This window comes from Rhincodon typus, chromosome 3 (genome assembly GCF_021869965.1).
Source record: "Rhincodon typus isolate 14 chromosome 3, sRhiTyp1.1, whole genome shotgun sequence".
In the NCBI taxonomy this organism is placed as follows: Eukaryota; Metazoa; Chordata; class Chondrichthyes; order Orectolobiformes; family Rhincodontidae; genus Rhincodon; species Rhincodon typus.
This window is the reverse complement of record NC_063334.1, coordinates 98074017-98092420: the sequence shown is the minus strand read 5'-3', so window position 1 is coordinate 98092420 and position 18404 is coordinate 98074017. Positions and strand designations below refer to the sequence as shown.

Sequence of the window (18404 nt, the reverse complement as noted above, 5' to 3'; positions counted from 1 at the left end):
CCTATGATGCTGCTTGGCCTGCCACAAACCTGATTTATTAATGCCTTTTAGGAAGGAAATCTGCCATCCTTAGCTGCTCTGGCCTACATATGATTCCTGACCCACAGCAATAGGCTTCATTCTTAATTATCCTTTGAAATAGTCACACAAGCCACTCTGACTTTTCCACAGAGGTTTAAAGAAACAAAGCACAAACCTAGAGTGTGTCTCAAAGAATTTTATTCAGCAGAATATTTCCAATGACAAGGTACGCACTGCCATACCTGGTTCTTGGGAATGAGGTGGGCCAAGTGGATCAAGTGTCAGCAGAGGAATATTTAAAGGACAGTGATCATTGAATAATAAAATTTAGATTAGCACAAGGACAAGGAACAATCTGGAGTGAGAATAATTAAATAAGCAAAAGTCAACTTCAATGGGGTACCAATGGATATGGCCCACATAAACCGGGTTCAAAGTTCAGCAGGCAAAACTGTAAATGGACAAAAGACTGCCTTTAAAGAAGAGAGTATTCAAGTACACTTAGGGTATATTTCCATGAAGGGAAAAGGGAGGGCATGTTATCCAGAGCTTCCTAGATAATGGAAGAGTCAGAGATTAAGATGAATCAGAAAAAGTGTACCTATGACTGATGTTAGAAAGATAATGCAATTAAGAATAAGCTAAATATGGACACTTCAGAGAGGGATTGAAAAAGCAAATATCAGAAGTAAAGACAGGATATGAAAAGAGACTGACAGGGTACTTGAAAGGAAAACTAAAAAGCCTTTTATAGGTATAGAAATAGCAAAAATGTAATAAGAGTAAGTGGATCAAAAAGCATATATACAATGGAGTCAGACCACAGCTGAGAATTAAATTAATATTTTCCATCTGTCTTTAGCTAAGGATGAAGATGTTCTCCACATCCTGGAGAAGGAGGAGGCATTTCAGAGACTTTATGGCTTTAAGATTGGTAAGGAGGAGACATTGGAGTGGTCTGCCACACAAAGTTGATAAGGCACCAGGGATAGATAAGACACATTCAAGGATACTGAGGGAAGCAATAGTGGAAATTGTGGAGGTACAGGCTGTAACTTTCCAATTTTCCTTAAACTGAGTTTTGGAGCAGAGTATTGGATAATTACAAATTCAAAACCCTTGTTCAAAAAAGGGAATAAAGACCAGCCAAGTTAGGTTATTCTTGGTTGAGTTGCGAAGGTTCTAGAAATGATAATCCAGGGCATAATGGACACTTGGGCAATATAGGTTAATTAGACCATACGACCGTAAAATGCAAAAGCAGAAATTAAGCCATTCAGCCCATCGAGTCTGCTCCACCATTCAATCATGGCTGACAAGTTTCTCAACCCCATTCTTCCGCTTTCTCCCTGTAACCCTTGATCCCCTTGACAATTAAGAACGTAACTACCTCCATCTTAAATGTACTCGATGACCTGGCCTCCACAGCCTTCTGTGGCAGTGAATTCCGTAGATTCACCACACTCTGGCTGAAGAAGCTTTTCATTATCTCCGATCTAAAAAGTCTTCTCTTTACTCTACGGCTGTGCCCTCGCGTCCTAGTCTCTCCTACCAATGGAAACATCTTCCCAACATCCACTCAATCCAAGCCATTCAGTATTCTGTAAATTTCAATTAGATACCTCCTCATCCTTCTAAACTCCGTCGAGTATGGACCCAGAGTCCTCAAACATTCTTCATTTGTTAAGCTTTTCATTTCTGGGCCCATTCTCGTGAACCTCCTCTGAATCCGCTCCAGGCCCAATACGTCTTTCCTGAGATATGGGGCCCAAAACTGTGCATTCTACTCCACATGTGGCCTGTCCAGACCCTTACAGAGCATCAGAAGTCCATCCCTGCTTTTATATTCCAGTCCTCTCAACATAAATGCTGAAATCGCATTTGCCTTCCTAACTACTGACTCAACCTGCAAGTTTACCTTGAGAGAATCCTGGACTAGAACTCCCAAGTCTCTTCACACTTCAGACTTCTGAATTTTCTCCCCATTTAAAAAATAGCCCATGCTTCTATTCTTCTTACCAAAGTGCACAACCTCGCACTTTCCCTGGCTGTACTCCATAAAATACTCCATAATTAGAAAAACTAGCTCAAATTTATTAAAGGCAAAATAATATTGAACTAATTTGTTGAAGTTTTTTAAGGAATAACCAACAAGGTCTTTATGAAAATTGACTAATTCACAGAATATGGGCATCACTGCTTAGACCAGCATTTATTGAACATCCCTCTGAATTACCATTGAAAAGGCAATTGTTGGCCATCTTCTCAAAGCTGAAGTCTGTGTGGTGTAAGTATATTCACAGTGCCACTAGCAAAACAGCTCTTGGGTTTTGACCTAGCAACAATGAAATAACAGCGATATAGTTCCAAATCAGGATGGTGCATGGTTTGGAGAGGAACTTTAAGGTAGCAATAATTCCGTGTATATGCTGTCCTTGCACTTCTATGTGCTAGAGGTTGTAGATTGGTAGGTACTATCAAAGGAGCCTGGGTGAGCTGCTGCAGTGCATCTTCCAGTTACTACACATGGTTGCCACTATGCATTGGTTGTGGAGGAATGAATGTTGGGCGGCCATCAAGACGGTTGATTTGTCCTAAATTGCAGTGAAGCTTCTTGAGTGTGGTTATAGTTGCACCCAACCAGGCAAGTCTAGATTATTGCTGCAGTTTGCTGACTAGTGCTTTATAATCAGGCTCTAGTGAGTTATTCACCACTAAACGCCTAGTATCTAACCTGCTCTTGTTCTGGATGGAAGCAAGGCTGTTCATATCGTGTAAATGGACCTCCAAAAGATGTTGCACAACTTTCACTGCTAAAAGTAATTTAAGACAAGAGTAGTAGGAACTGCAGATGCTGGAGAATCTGAGATAACAAAGTGCAGAGCTGGATGAACACAGCAGGCCAAGCAGCATCAGAGGAGGAGGAAAGCAGACGTTTCAGGCCGAGACCCAAGACAAGTTTTGTTTACTAGTTTTTGTTTACTGGTTGAATCAACCATTCACCAAGGTCATTTTGGTAGAACAACTCTTCCAATGGAAAGTTGTTATTATCCACACTACCTACACAACAACCTCAAACCATGAAGGAAATTGTGGATCAGCCTCAAAAGAACACACTAACCACAGTGGCTATCACTGAAGCAGATATTAAAACTGAATTTAATGTATCATGAACCAAAAAAAAACCCTTGCTCTTAATTATAGCAAGAATGGCAGCTCCAGTTCTGAAGAAGGGTCCCGACCTGAAACGTCGACTTTGCTGCTCCTCTAATGCTGCCTGACCTGCCATGTTCCTCCAACTCCACACTATGTTGTCCCTTGCTCTTAGTGCTGTTTTTTCTTGCTAAACACAACAGACAAATTGAGATGTTTATACTGTGAAGTGTTTACCATGCAAGCAGATTTCAAGCATTTAATTTTGGTTTGCTGTAACCTGGTTTGTTTCTGTAGTGAGTTTAATGAGGGAAAACATTTGCATGTGTTACAACAACTGAAGGAAATTCATAGTATGGATCCAGATTCAATGAAAGAATAAATTTTCAAAAAGTTTGTTTCCAATGAGTCAATTAAAACTGCGAGACTAATATCCATAGCTGTGTAACTGAAATCTCCATTGATGATGCCACCAGTGCTATCCCTTGTTTAATGACAGGCCACAGTTAGAAGAGGTATTATTCATGATTTAACATGAATGAGCTAGCCCTGTGATGTGATGCAGAAATCCTGTAGTACAGAAAGAGAGAGAGGAAAGGAGAAACTACTAATGACTCCAGCCACAACCGACATCCCACCAATCAGATGGAATGGGACAAAGGCCAAGGCCAGTCAGGAAACACAGCCCCACTGAGCATTAGCCTGAGTGGATCCCAAAGGTAGCAAAGGCCAGAGAGAAGAGCCGCAGTCAACTCCAGGAACAATCAGGGAACCCAGCAGATAGCCTGGAGCCCAATGATCAATAGACTCCCAGCACAGCCTCAGGGCAGTGGATGCCAGGGTCCACCCTCGGAGGGTCACTGTACAGAGTGTAGTAGAGGGCACAGCTGAAATGTTTTAGTTTTTCTAGCTCCAGTTTTAACATTGATTGCTATTGCTTCACTTAAGATCTTTTCACTAAATGTCGCAATTTTTAGGAGCACAACACTAGCTTTAAGTGAGGACACCCTGTATCTCCTTTAGAGATACTTTCGCTGATCAAACTTCCTTGAAGTGCTTCTGATCTTTATTCTCCATGTTAAAGATGCTGTATAAATAAATAAGTGCTATTGATAACATTTTTATTTTTCAGAAACTACTGTTAGGGCCTGATTTATACTTTTGGTGGTCACATTCCATAATCTGTACTTCTCCATGGGTAGTTTTTTGCTGTACATGTAACTAATGTCAATTAAACTGATGTTTTAACTGGTACTAACCATTGTGCAACTACTGCATTTTGAACTCCAAATATTTACCTCATGTAAATTGCTCATTAACAGCTTATGAAATAGGAAGGGATCATTATTAGAGACATGATCAGTGGCTAATTTTCACTTCTGTTTAACAAACTCTTTCTGAAAGATGATGTAATTTCAGCGGCAGGCCATAAATTAAGTTGAAAAATAAGCAGCTTTTTCATTTTTTTAAAAAGAAGTCAAAATCTAGTACTGTGCATATTTAAAACAAAATAATTACGACTGACTTTGATATTGTTTCTTTCTGTCCATCTCCTGAGATTGTTGAATGGTGACAGCTGATGACATTACTAAAAGGTATATTGACTGAAAGGATTTAGTTAGATTGACTGTAAGGTTCATGAATTAACATCAGCAGACTTGGCTATTAACTTGAGTGTACTTTAAGGATTATGGTCTTTCACTTGTGTTAATTGAGCTCCCTCAGATTGTCAGGCTCAATTACTCAATGCAGGCACTCCAATCCCCTTCCTCCTTCGTTTCATCTGAATGTCTTCTTTAACAAAATCAAACACAATGACGGGAGTTAAGGTAAATGTGAATTATCTTCGACAGATTTTTTTTAAAAGGCTGTTGATGATACAACTGTTCTTTAAGTTTTGAAGAAGGGTCACTGGACCCAAAATATTAACAGTGCTTTTTCTACACAGATACTGCCAGACCTGCTGAGATTTTCCAGCAATTTCTGTTTTTGTTTCTGATTTCCAGCATCCACAGCTCTTTGGTTTTCTCTTCAAGTTTGTGTTGACATGTCGAGGACAGTGTCATAACGTGTTGTGATTAGCTAGCCACAGTCGTAATAGCGGCGGGGGTGTTGGGTGGGTTAGCTCCTTGGCTAGATAGTTAGGATGTGGATTAGATTAACACCAACAGCACAGAGTTTGATCCCTACTTTGCTCCTTACCTTAGTCATCACATTAGTTGTCATGGTTTAGCAATTAATCACACGAGATCAGCATTCATATAGAGAACATTCACAACAATTTTTATTACTTTGCTACAAATTATGCATAATTCACTAGAAACAATTTTGCTTTGAGTTCAGTGAAGTAAATTACTAAAGAAAGGAAGTAATCTTTGCATGACTAGTTTTAAGCCTCTAATTGATCCTTTCATTGAGTAGGCTGATGGATGTGGTTATCCCACATCAAGGAAGTACATTACCAAATGAGAGTATTAAACCTACTCCAGGGATCCTGAGATTGGAACAGAGATCAATAATATCACTTGAGTTAACCCCTTCACCTCACCAATAACATGAAGCAGCTCCATTAAATGGATGTTCTTTTCAGTAAAAGTAAAATTATTGACCCTCTGTTTGACCTTAAGTCAGCTCTAATGATTAATACTTGTTGATCGACTTACTGGATTTCTTTCCTTATAGCTGTATTTTCCGTTGCACATTAAAACAGCAACATGCAGCAAAGTGTTCCGAATTCTTCATACCAACAGCTGAATAGCACAGTATTTATAATTCTATTCATGTGCAATGCAAAAAAGAAAATCTCAAGCCTTAGCTTATAACCTAACCAAATTTCATGTTAGATATTTAAATGTCTGTAAACATGCGAATTCACTGACCTTCACTAGTTAACCTGAGGGCATTAAGATTCAATCATGCAGCGAGGAACAGGAGTCACATGTAAACCAGATTGACTAGAGGTGGCGACTTCCCTGAAGGACATTAGCAAGGAAGTAGGTTTTTACAACACTTTGATAATTATTTTGTATGACGCACACTACCTGATTTAATTAACTTAATTTTCCCATTTGCAATGGTGAGATTTGCACTCACAATCTCTAAATTGCTAGCCTTTTGCCATTTATTTTGTAAACTACTGTATTTAGTGTTCTAGCTATGCAAAGGACTTCTCTGTGATGATCACATATTAAACCTTACTCCCCTATGAACTTCAATAAATGAGTCAAGTATAATTCTCCTCTCACATAACCATGTTGGCAGTGCAGATGAGGAAGGGAGGAGGTTCAGAACTTTTGAAAGCCGCTGTTCATGTTAAAAGGTTGTGGCCTCAAATAAGAGGCCAGCCATAAGAGAAATAAAAGTTGGAACATTTGAGAGACCCAAAGTGATCAAAGCAATTTGAACTTTTGAAAAAGGGAATAGGAGAGAAAGAACTAACAGTCAACATTAAAAAGACAGACAAAACAATTTGGAGGTAGAAATGAAATGTGCAAAAAAGGGTGCTGTGCCGATGCCTGACCCTCGTTTAATTTGTGAAAGAGCAATAGGTATTCCATTGTACAAAAAAGATATGAAATCCTTTATTTTATTTGGTACTCCAGTGCTCTGGTGGCAGAGGAGGACTGGCATGATAAATAAGAGCAGCGATGATGATCCCAATAATTGGAAGTGCTGCCCCTATCTTGCAAGTTGCTGCAGGTGTCTAAAGCTCTGTCCTCTCCTGTTATGTTGAAGGGTCTATTGAAAGGGTGAATATGTCGACAGGGTGGAATGATTGTATTGATAGTGTGAATGAAGTGAATAGAGTAGGAGCAGCTTCATGTGAAGTCTAAGCACTGGCATAGACCAGTGAGGTCAAATTCTGTACTGTAAATTCAGTGTAACCAGTAACCAGATGAGGTCGTATTTCCTAGCAGATAGATGTGTCAAATTCTGGACACTGTTCTAAGGCTCTGTGTTAATGTTCAATTTATCTTCTACCATTCTACAAGAATGTACTTGAGTTACCTTAAAACCAAAAGCAACATTTGATGACATTATTCTAATTTTCCATCATAACGCCAAGAGAAATGAATAAACAACCCATCAGTAACAGCATCCCAGCAAATAGGATCTTAATAAGTAAACGAAACAGAATGCAAATTTTGTGCTAAAATAATCTTAATAACAATTTCATAACTTTAGTAAACCATTAAACAAGGAATATTGAGTAATACTATTAGCAGCAGGATTAGGCCATTCAGCTCCTTGAGCCTGTTGCAGCATTTAAGAAGATCATGGTTGGTCTCATTGCTGCTTCAACTCCACATTCCCAGTTACCCCTAATAACTTCTGTCTCCATTGACAGTCAATTATTTATCTACCACCTTGGTAAAAATATTTTCAATGACCTTGCATCCACTGCTGTGTGCTGAAGAGTTCCATAGACTCTTAACCTTCAGAGAAAAAAAATCTCCTTGTCTCCATTTTAAATGAGTAACACTCTATTTAAACCTCTGTTCCTTAGTTTTAGGCCCTCGCATGGGAAAAGCACTCATTTCAGCGCCCACTCTGTCAAACTCCCTCAGGATCTTGCATGTTCCAATAAGATCATCTATCTGGATACGTCACAGTGTGGTATGGCAACTGCTCTTCCCAAGACCACAAGAAACTACAGTTGTGAACACAGTCAAGTCCATCACGCAAACCAGCCTTCCATCCATTGACTCCATCTATACTTCTCACTGCCTCAGGAAAGCAACCAACATAATCAAAGATCCCACCCACGCCGGTTATACTCTCTGCCGCCGCTTCCATTGGGCAGAAGATATAAAATATTGAATACGTGTACAAATAGATTAAAGAACAGCTTCTCCCCCGACTGTTATCAAACGTCTGCACAGATCTCTCAAATGTTAATTCTGATCTCTCTCTGCACCTTCTCTGAGGCTGTAACACTGTATTCTCCACTCTGTTCTGCTACCCTGATGCACTTTGTATGGTACGATCTTCCTGTATAGCACACAAAACACTTTTCACTGTATCTTGGTACAGGTGACAACAATAAAATCAATCTTTCTTCAAATTTCCAATGTTTACAAGTTAAGCCTGTCCAACCTTCCTTCAATAAGATAACCCCCACTCCTGTTCCAGGGCTGCTGAACAGCTTCTAATGCATTTATATACTTCTTTCTAAATAAAAAGACCAAAACTGTACACAGTGCTCTGGGTGTTGTAAATAGGAGGATACAGTAAAAAAAGAAGTTTGACCAAACTTTAGAAAAAAAAACTAGTTTGGCCTCAACTGGAATATTCTACTCAATTCTTAGCACCAGACTTTAGTTATGGCTCTAGAGACAGTGCAGAAAACATTTACAAGAATGGTTTCAAGGGTGAGGCACTTCAGTTATGAAGATATTTATAGGAACATAGGAACAGGAGTAGTCCAAACAGTCCATCAAGCCTGCTCCACTATTCAATACAACTGTGACTGAACACTTCAATGTCTTTTACCCACTCCATTCCTGTACAAAACTGGTGATCAGAAATCCATCAATCTCTACCTAAACATACTCAAAGACTAAGATTCAACAGCCCTCTAGAATACAGAACTCCAAAGGTTCACAAATCTCTGAGTAAAAAAAAATCATCTTCATCTCAGACTGAAGTGGCATCCCCCTTATTTTTAAATTCTGCCTCATGGTTCTAGACTCCACAGCCAGGAGAAACATTTTACCTGAATCTACCTTGTCTATCCCTTTAAGTATTTTGTAAGTTTTACAGAAATCACATGTCATTTCAAAACTCTGGAGAATACAGCCAGTTTACCCAATCAATCAGAACAGTGCTGCCATCCTGGAAACCAGTCTGGCGAACTTTTGTTGCACTCCTTTAATGACAATCATAATTTTCCTGAGATAAGGAGATAAACCTAAGACAGTACTCCAAGTGCACTCCAAGCCAGCTTATATACAACTGAAGCAAGACTTCACTACTCCTGTACTCAAATCCTATTGCAATAAAGGCTAATATTCCAGCTAGATGCTGCAATCACAGTTTAGAAAAAGTCTTGGAAGTTATGATCGCTCGCAAGAAGATGGCTGTCACTGAATGCAGCTGAGAGTAAGGATTGAAAAGCAACAAGTAATGTCTGTTTGAGAGAGCTGACCAAGTCGGGATTTCAGGAAAAGCTCAAGGAATGGTCTAGCTTGGTGAACCTAGCTATCGAAGAAAAGTTGGAGTTGTGCATGAATAGTACTGGAAGACAGGAAGACATGGCCTCAGGATAGGAGTATGATCAACTAGAGTAGGATAAGTCATTCCATAAGACAATCCATGACCAAAATTAAAGCAGGAAGTGCTGGAGGAACTCAGGAGGTTTGGCAGCATCTGTGGAGATACAAACAGACTTGACATGTCCAGTAGACTAATAATGCCTGAGCTGGAACTGCTGAAAAATCAATGGGCTCTTTTTTGATTTTAATCACTGTGTAATGTGTGCTGTCGGGTGTTGTTCATAACATGTGGTAAACTTTGCTAATATACTAATTCTGAGATTTGGTGTATATGAATCGTATTATGTTCCAGCTTGTATCTTTATTGTTTTGTGAAAAACTATGGAATCTTGGGCTTTATTTTCTAAGTGTACATTTTGTCTACTTTCAAACAAAATGGAAGTTGCTAGTCCACAACTGGATAAAGTTGGCAAGATAAATGTGACAAAAAGTTGGTAGTCGTGTCTGATCTCCTCTGAGATCAGAAGATAATTTGATGCTGTCATCAGGATCATAACCTATATTTGTTGGTCTGGCTTGATGCAACACCTTTGACCAACTATCCTCTTGTGAACAAATAGTAGAAATTAGTCTAAATCCAATCCAGATATTTACATTTTTAGGATTCCAATGGTTTTTATGGGGTCTGATATGTGCTAACTTGGTTCAGCTTCATTTTGTCCTCCTTTTATAATACATTGCCTTTGACTCTTGGATATGTTACAGTCTGTTGTGTGAGATGTATTTTCAACACTGGATTGGACAATGCATTTATTTTAAGAGATACATTAATATATGTTGTCATTTAAGTTTTGCATTAAGAAGGCAGCAGCAACCATGCCATAATTTGAAATCTGACCCTGTTCAGAAGGGGAACAACTGACCCAAGAGATTGCTGTTTTTTCGAAACTGTAGGCAATGACTCCAGTCTAGGCCTCCATGTGCATTTTCATCTGCCAATATGTCTCATTCAAATGTGTAACAGCTGCTGTTATTCTGCCAGGTCAAGAGAGAGGAAAACCCTAGCTCTCGGAGTCATGCCGTTGCCATGCCCACTCAACAAAGGGTGGCCTTCTTTGAGTCGACCCCTGCCACAGACTCCCTCTCAGCATTGTAGCTCCCGCTATCAATTCTAAATAGTTTGCCTGAGAATTCAGTCCTCAGTACCATTGTATTCAGTGTCCATTCACTATTTACCAAAAGGAGGCATCAAGAGCAAAAGTTGTTGATGCCACAAAATAGCGTATCAAGCCTGAGACAACAATATAAATTGTAAATTACACAGAAATTACAGAATAAACATGGACCAAATGAGACCAATTAGTCTGTCCTGTATGGATATTTCACACAAGCTTCATCCCTTCCTATTCATTTACTCCTAAAGGTATGTCCTTCTATTACTCATTCCCCCATATACATCATCTATGCATCTATTGTATTCACATTAAGTAATCCATGTGGTTTCAAGTTCCATATTCAATTATTCCATGAGTAAACAATTTTCTCCCTTTTGGATTATTATTATAGAAATATAAGATAGACTTAAAAACTTAAAAATATAGTTTCTACGTTTCTAAACCTAGTACAGTTTGGTTTCTGTTCAGTTTCAGTTTGTGCACAGCAAGGTTTCATGAACAGCAATGTGATATTGTGTCTTCGTGATAATAGCCAAGGGATAAATCTTGGCCGGGGTCATATTCAAACATTGTCATCAGATCTGTATATATATTATATAAACATATATAATATATATCAAAACAAGCAGTCTGAGTTTTGGTTTAAAGTTTCATCCAAAAAATTGTATCCCCAGTAATGCAGTATCTTGACACTTCTGTATTCAAGTGACAGCCTAGAGTGCAACTCAAATACTGGAGTAGGACAGAGACCCTTTGGTCTTGGGGACTACAGCAATACTTCTAAGCCAACCTGATCCTACCAAATAATTTCCTGTATAGATTTAGCATGGTAATAACAGCCAGTATTTATCTGACAATACTTCAACAAAAATATCAAATGATTCGAACTCGGAACAGTTAGTAGGTCGGATTTTCTGAGCAGATTTATCCCTATGTATGATAGCTGCTCTTGCAGAAGGTTACACTTATCCCCATCAATGGATCTTTCCACTGTATTAACAGTGCAACTTTTCTCTCCTCATTATATGGTGGAAAATGGCCTCCTTCCATTATTAAGAGACAAATGCAATTTGTACAACCATAGCTTGCGTTGATTTACTCAGTAAGCCTGGTCTTATACCTTAAATATGTTTTATAAAAACTATTGGTGCCATATGTATCCACTCGACAGCTAAATGTTATCTCAATGTGAAGTAATTCATTTTTAAATGTTGAAATTCTTTTCAAACATATATACTCTGAAAACACTGTCCAATTTGTTAGAAAGGGGACACTGAACTTGTCCGCGCCTCATGGAATTGTCCCTTTGATCATCATTTAGTTTTGTATATCTTACAAAAGTCTCTCAAAAATGATCACTGTTTAAAAGAGATTCAAAATATTTCTTCAACAACAATTTCATTTGGCTGTTTTTTTTAAAGAAATGAATGCACATCACTTAACCAGATGGTAGCAGGAAATCACCTGTCGAGTTATAGCAATGTAATATATTCTCTGAGTTTTCTTTGATGGTTGGATTTCTCACCAAAAAGTACTATCACATTTTACACTTTCTTGTATACTTTTGTCAAACAGTTTAATAATGAGAATGGCATTGTCAAAATGAAAAAAAAATGAACAAGAGTTTGTAAAATACAGTGAAGTACAGCTTTGCTCTTGATAAAGGAAGGAACAGAATATAAGGAATGCAAATCAACTTAGTTACTCACCCAGCCATCCTGTAGTGGAGTTTTCTACGCACATATCTGTTTCGGCACTTGGCAGGACAAAGCCCACCACAAACACCTCCACACCGTCAGCCATGAGAGACAATCCAAGCACAAAGAACAGTGCCCACTGGAAGCGGCCATGCCCACACTCCTGAATGATCACCTCGTACTGTTGTGCCAGCTCCTCCTCATCAGCCCTCCTCTCAGCATCCAGTTCCTCGCGATCCTTGTACTCATCTGAGACAGGCTGTCCTATGGCTAGTTGGTTTTCCTTCCTTTGGCCCATATCTGGGATTCCCTGGTATTCACCTTCATAGATTTCATCCTCTTCATCGTGGCCTTCGGTAGCATCACTTGATCCTTCATCTTCATGAGGTTCCTCTCCATAACTCTCTCCACGGTAGTTGTAATGTTCATCATTTTGAAAATTGGCATAAGATGTCTGGTTGTATTCGTCATGTGTGTGATCTGCTCCTTTGTTGGCTTTCTTCGCTGTTTGCCTCTTAACTTCCTGGGCAATGTCTTTCGCACCCCTCATCAGGATAGTCCTGTCCCTGTAAGTATCATCCATCGTTTCCCCAATCCTAGATGCCTTTCTTCAATGAACAGACTGAACCAGGATGTAAAAAACACCTTCTAAATTTGGAACCCTGGGTTTGAGCTTCTGGCATTCAGTTTTTTATTGACACGCTCAAAAAACTTGGCAATTTGGCATCGGAGTTTTCAGTGTTAACAGCTAATGATTAATGATTTTGTTTTTGCTATATTCTGACCATCAGGGACCTATACAACAAAAGAAATGTGTTAAAAATGAAGAATTTGACCAAACACCATGACAGTTAAACTGATTGAATGGAAATTAGATCTCAACAAGCAGAAAACTAAGGGTTTGTTTTATTTTTTTCCACAGAACATGGGTATTACTAGCTTGACCAACATTTATTGCCCATGACTAATTACGCTACACAAGGAACGGGTGAGGTACTTTGCTTGAATGACTGCAGTCCCCGTTGTGCAGGACACGCACAGTGTTGTTAGAATGTGAGTTCTAGGATTTTGACCCAGTGGTAATGATGGAACAAGGTATAGTTCCCACTCAGGAAGGTGTGGAATCTGGAAGGAATTTTATAGGCGTTTGTGATCCCATGTGCCTCTTGCCTCTGTTCCTCAAGGTAACGGTGTAAATAACGATACAGTGTGGAGCTGGAGGAACACAGCAGTTCAGGCAGCATCAGAGGAGTAGGGAGAGTCGACGTTTTGGGTTGGGACCCTTCATCAGGACTGGGGAGGGGGAAGGGAGCTGGGAAATAAATAGAGGGAAGAGGGATGGGTTTGGGGGAGGGTAGATGGGCTACCTTTGCTGGCTTTCTACCTTGACTAACCCCCTCTCATCCACCCTCCTGAAGAATGCGCTCCCCTACTCCCAGTTCGTCCACCTCTGCCACATCTGCTCCCAAGATGAAATGTTCCAATCCCAGACATCTCAGATGTCCTTCTCCTTGAAGGACTGCAACTGCCCCCCTCTGTTGACCAAAAATGCCCTCAACTACATCTCTTGCGTTTCCCGCACTTCTGCCCTCAAAACCTCTTACCTCAACAAAAATAAAGACAGAGTCCCCCTGGTCCTCACATACCACTCCACCAACCTCCATATCCAGCGTATCATTCTCCAACACTTCCGCCACCTACAATCTGACCCCACCACCAAGGAGATATTTCCCTCCCCACCCCTATCTGCCATTCGTAGAGATGCTCACTCCACGACTCCCTCGTCCACTCCACACTCCCCACTAGCTCCACCACCCCCCGATACCTTTCCCTGCAACTGCAGGAAGTGCCACACCTGCCCCTACAGTTTTGGCAAAGATCTGTAGCTCGGGTTGTGGGTGAGGTTGTTGACTTGCTCACCGAGCTGGCTTGTTCTCGTTCAGACTTTCATCACCGTGCTAGGTGACATCATCAGTGGAGCCTCCGATGAAGCGATGTTATTCTACTCCACTTGGAATTTATACTGTCCGGTCTGTTACTGTGAATCCTGTCAATTCCGGTTTTGACCAGTATGGGTTTGTATATGGGGTCCAATTCTATGTGTACAAACATATATGGACCCCATATATAAACCCACACGGATCAAAACCGGAAATGACACTAACTTACCGTAACAGACCGGACAGTAGAAATTCCAAGCGGAGTAGAACAACATCGCTTCATCGGAGGCTCCACTGATGATGTCACCTAGCACGGTGATGAAACGTCTGAACGAGAACAAGCCAGCTTGGCGAGCAAGTCAACAACCTCACCTGCCCCTACACCTCCCCTCTCACCTCCATCCAAGGCCCAAGACAAGCTTTCCAAATCTGACAGGGATTCACCTGTACATCCTCCAACCTGGTCTAATGCATCCATTGCTCCCAATGTGAGACCAAGCTCAGACTCGGTGACCAATTTGTGGAGCACCTTCACTCCGTACGCCATAATCAACAACACCTTCCGTTTGCTAACCATTTTAATGCCCCCTCCCACTCCCTGGTTGACATGTCTGTCCTGGGCCTCCTCCAGTGCCACAAATGACACCACCCACAAACTGAAGGAACAACACCTCATATTCCATCTCAGGAGCCTACAGCTCAATGGCCTAAACATAGAATTTACCAGTTTCAACATCTCCCCACCCCCGGCCTCATCTCATTTTCAACCCTCCCTCTCATTCCTGTCTCCTTGACCTGGCACTACTTGTCCATCTCCTTCCTCACTTATCCGCCCTACTCTTCCCACTGATCAATCCCCACTACACCTACTTGCATCCACATATCGCCATCCCACCTGCCTTCCCCCCCACTCCTAGCCCCATCCCTCTTCCGTCTATTTATTCCCCAGTTTCCTTTCCCCTCCCCAGTCCTGATGAAGGGTCCAGGCCTGAAACGTTGAGTTTCCTGCTCCTCTAATGCTGCCTGACCTGCTGTGTTCCTCCAGCTCTACACTGTATTGACTGACTCCAGCATCTGCAGTTCTTGCTATCTCTCTAACAGTGTAAGTGACACCCTCCCAACCCTTTTCACATTGTCACCATGAATGGTATGACACCTGGTGAAGTGGGGGGGAAGTAATGTACATAAATAACAAATAACTGAGGCAAAGAAACAAGCATCTAAAGACGGTGGTGGGTGTTGTCACATGCTGAACCTGTAGTGTGGAGTTCAACTAATCCTATCAACTTTTAAACATTGTAGTTTGTTTGCAATAATTGAAGTTTAAGAGATCATTAATTACTACTTTGATTTCAATTCTGTGTTTTTGATTAATCTGGCATAACTGTGCTATTGTTAAAGGAAGTGAATGGACAAAAACCTGCAAGACTGTATAATAAACATGCCATACGGGCTAGTTCCTTGGAAACTGAGAAGTTGGCGGAGATGAGATTATTGTCTTGTTAGTCATGTGAGGGCTGGAAACCAGAGAACCAGCAATTGAAGATGATCAATAAAAGGTTAATGAGGTTAACAAGACAGAACTGGCCAGTCACTGAGCTCTGAGAAGGCAGGTTTGCCCTATATGGAGCTCATTGTTTGGGTAGCAAGCACTGTGCAAGACATAAGGAACTGTGTCTCAACACGATAACTAGCTGGCTGTCAACTACTCAAAGGCCAGAAGGAGAGAAAAGAATAGTTTCTCCATCTCAATTCTCAGACAAGCCAAGGCAATCTTGCACACATGGACTTGTTAGCATAAGTCTTATTGAGTCTTTTTGAGTGTCAAATAAAGGTATAGTGTGCAAACAATAATACAGGAGTTTTGAGTTGTTGGCAACCACAGCAAACCTCTGAACCAAAAAGGGAATATTGACTAACAAAGTGCCTTACTTTAGGAGATTACAATAGATGTACATTAAGGATCACAGGATACCCAAACACTGACCTGCTCTTCTATCCAAATTATTAAAATGGATTATCCAGTTAGGTTTTAAAGAAAAGATGATTTTTCTATGACATTGACAGTAGTATCATTGATAGCATACTTTAATAGCATGCTAATATGCTAAAGCATTTTCAGATCAAGAAAGAAGTGGTGTCGGGTCTCTTGAAGAGCATTAAGGCGGATAAGTCACCAGGGCCTGATGGTATCTATCCCAGGCTATTGAGAGAGGCAAGAGAGGAGATTGCAGGGTTCTTGACCAAGATCTTTGTATCCTCATTAGCCACTGGAAAGATTCCAGAGGAATGGCAAGTAGCTAATGTTGTTCCTCTGTTCAAGAAGGGAACTAGGGATAATCCAGAAAACCATAGACCGGTAACTCTCACATCGGTGGTTGGGAAGCTTTTGGAGGGAATTCTTAGGGATAGAATTTGTGTGCATTTAGAAAAAGCATATCCTAATTAGGGATAGTCAGCATGATTTTGTGCAAGGTAGGTCATGGCTTACTAACTTGACTGAATTTTTTGAGGAGGTGATGAAGGTGATCAATGAGGGTACAGCAGTGGATGTTATTTACATAGATTTTAGTAAGGCCTTTGACAAAGTCCCTCATGGTAGGCTCATCCAGAAGATTAAGATTCATGGGATCCACGGTGACTTGGCTGTATGGATTCAGAACTGGCTTGCCCATACAAGGCAGAGGGTAATGGCTGAAGGTTGTTTTCCAGGCTGGAGGTCCGGGACTAGTGGTGTTCCACAGGGAACCATTCTGGGGCCTCTGTTGTTTGTGATATATATAAATGACTTGGATGAAAATGTAGCTGGGTGAGTTGGTAAATTTGCAGACGATACAAAGATCGATGGAGTTGTGGATAGTGTAGAAGGTTGTCAAAGGATACAGCAGGATATAGATCAGTTGCAGATACGGGCAAAGAAATGGCAGATGAAGTATAATCTGTGTAAGTGTGAGGTGTTGCACTTTGGGGGATCAAATGTTAAGGAAAATTACACAGTCAATGGCAGGACCCTGAACAGCATTGATGTACAGAAGAATCTTGGAGTTCAAGTCATTAGCTCCCTGAAAGTGGCCACACAAGTTAATACAGTAGTGAAGAAGGTGTATGGCACGCTTGCTTTTATTGGTCCTGGAACTGAGTACATGAGTCAGGATGTCATGTTGCAGCTTTATAAGACTTTGGTTAGGCCGCACTTAGAGTATTGCATTCAATTCTAGTCGCCACATTACAGGAGGGGCAAGTCTTTTACACAGAGAGTGGTAGGAGTGTGAAACGTGCTGCCATGGGTTGTGGTGGAAGCAGATATGATAGGGGCATTTAGGAGACTTTTAGATAAGCACATGAATATGCAAGAAATGAGCAGAGATGGACCAAGGGCAGGCAGAAGGGATTTGTTTAATTTGGCATCATGTGCAGCAAAACATCATGGGCTGTTCCTGTGCTGTACAGTTCTATGTTGCAGTAAATTTAACAACAATAATGCCTTATTGAATGCTTAGGGGAAGTGATTAGGCTCTTTCCTGTTGGAGATTCATTAACATTAATTTACTTAATACATGCATTTTTGAAAAGTACAGGAGGCATGCCAGGAGCAGCACCAGGCACACCTTGAAATGCAGTGTGAACCTGGGAATGTTACAACACAGTACTCCTTGCACACCAAGCAGCATAAATATCAGGTAATCACAGGGCTAAGCAATTTTGCAACCAACAGATCAGATCTAAGCTCTGCAATCCTACCACATCCAGTCATGAATGATGGAAGACATTTAAACACCTCATTGGATGAGGAAACTGCACAAATAATATTATCCTCAATGATGGAGGAGCCCAGCAGATCTGTGCAAAAAATAAGGCTGAAGCATTAGCAACAATCTTCAGCCAGAATTTATGGGTATATGATACATCTTCACCTTCTCTGAAGATCCCCAGCATCACAGATGCCAGTCTTCTGCTAATTCAATACACTCCATGTGATATCAAGAAATGGCTGACGGCACTGAATACTGCATAGGCTTTGAGTCCTAAAATATTCTAGCAATAGTAATGAAGACATGTCCTCCAGAACGTGCTGCGTCCCTAACCAAGGTGCTCCACTACAACTGCAACATGAATATCCACCCAGAGATGGGTGGCACAGTGGCTCGGTGGTTAGCACTGCTGCCTCACAGCGCCAGGGACCCGGGTTCGATTCCACCCTCA

At 40.8% G+C, this 18404-nt stretch overlaps 1 protein-coding gene across 1 annotated transcript in view; it reads right to left on the bottom strand.

Annotated features, from left to right (window-relative positions):
* sv2ca (synaptic vesicle glycoprotein 2Ca) overlaps positions 1–18404 on the bottom strand; it is a 179537-nt gene that overhangs the window by 112702 nt on the left and 48431 nt on the right. The window contains exon 3 of the mRNA XM_048595034.1: positions 12274–13056. Coding sequence (XP_048450991.1) covers positions 12274–12844 — 571 coding nt within the window. The 5' untranslated portion in view covers positions 12845–13056. The remainder of the gene's footprint in view (positions 1–12273; positions 13057–18404) is intronic.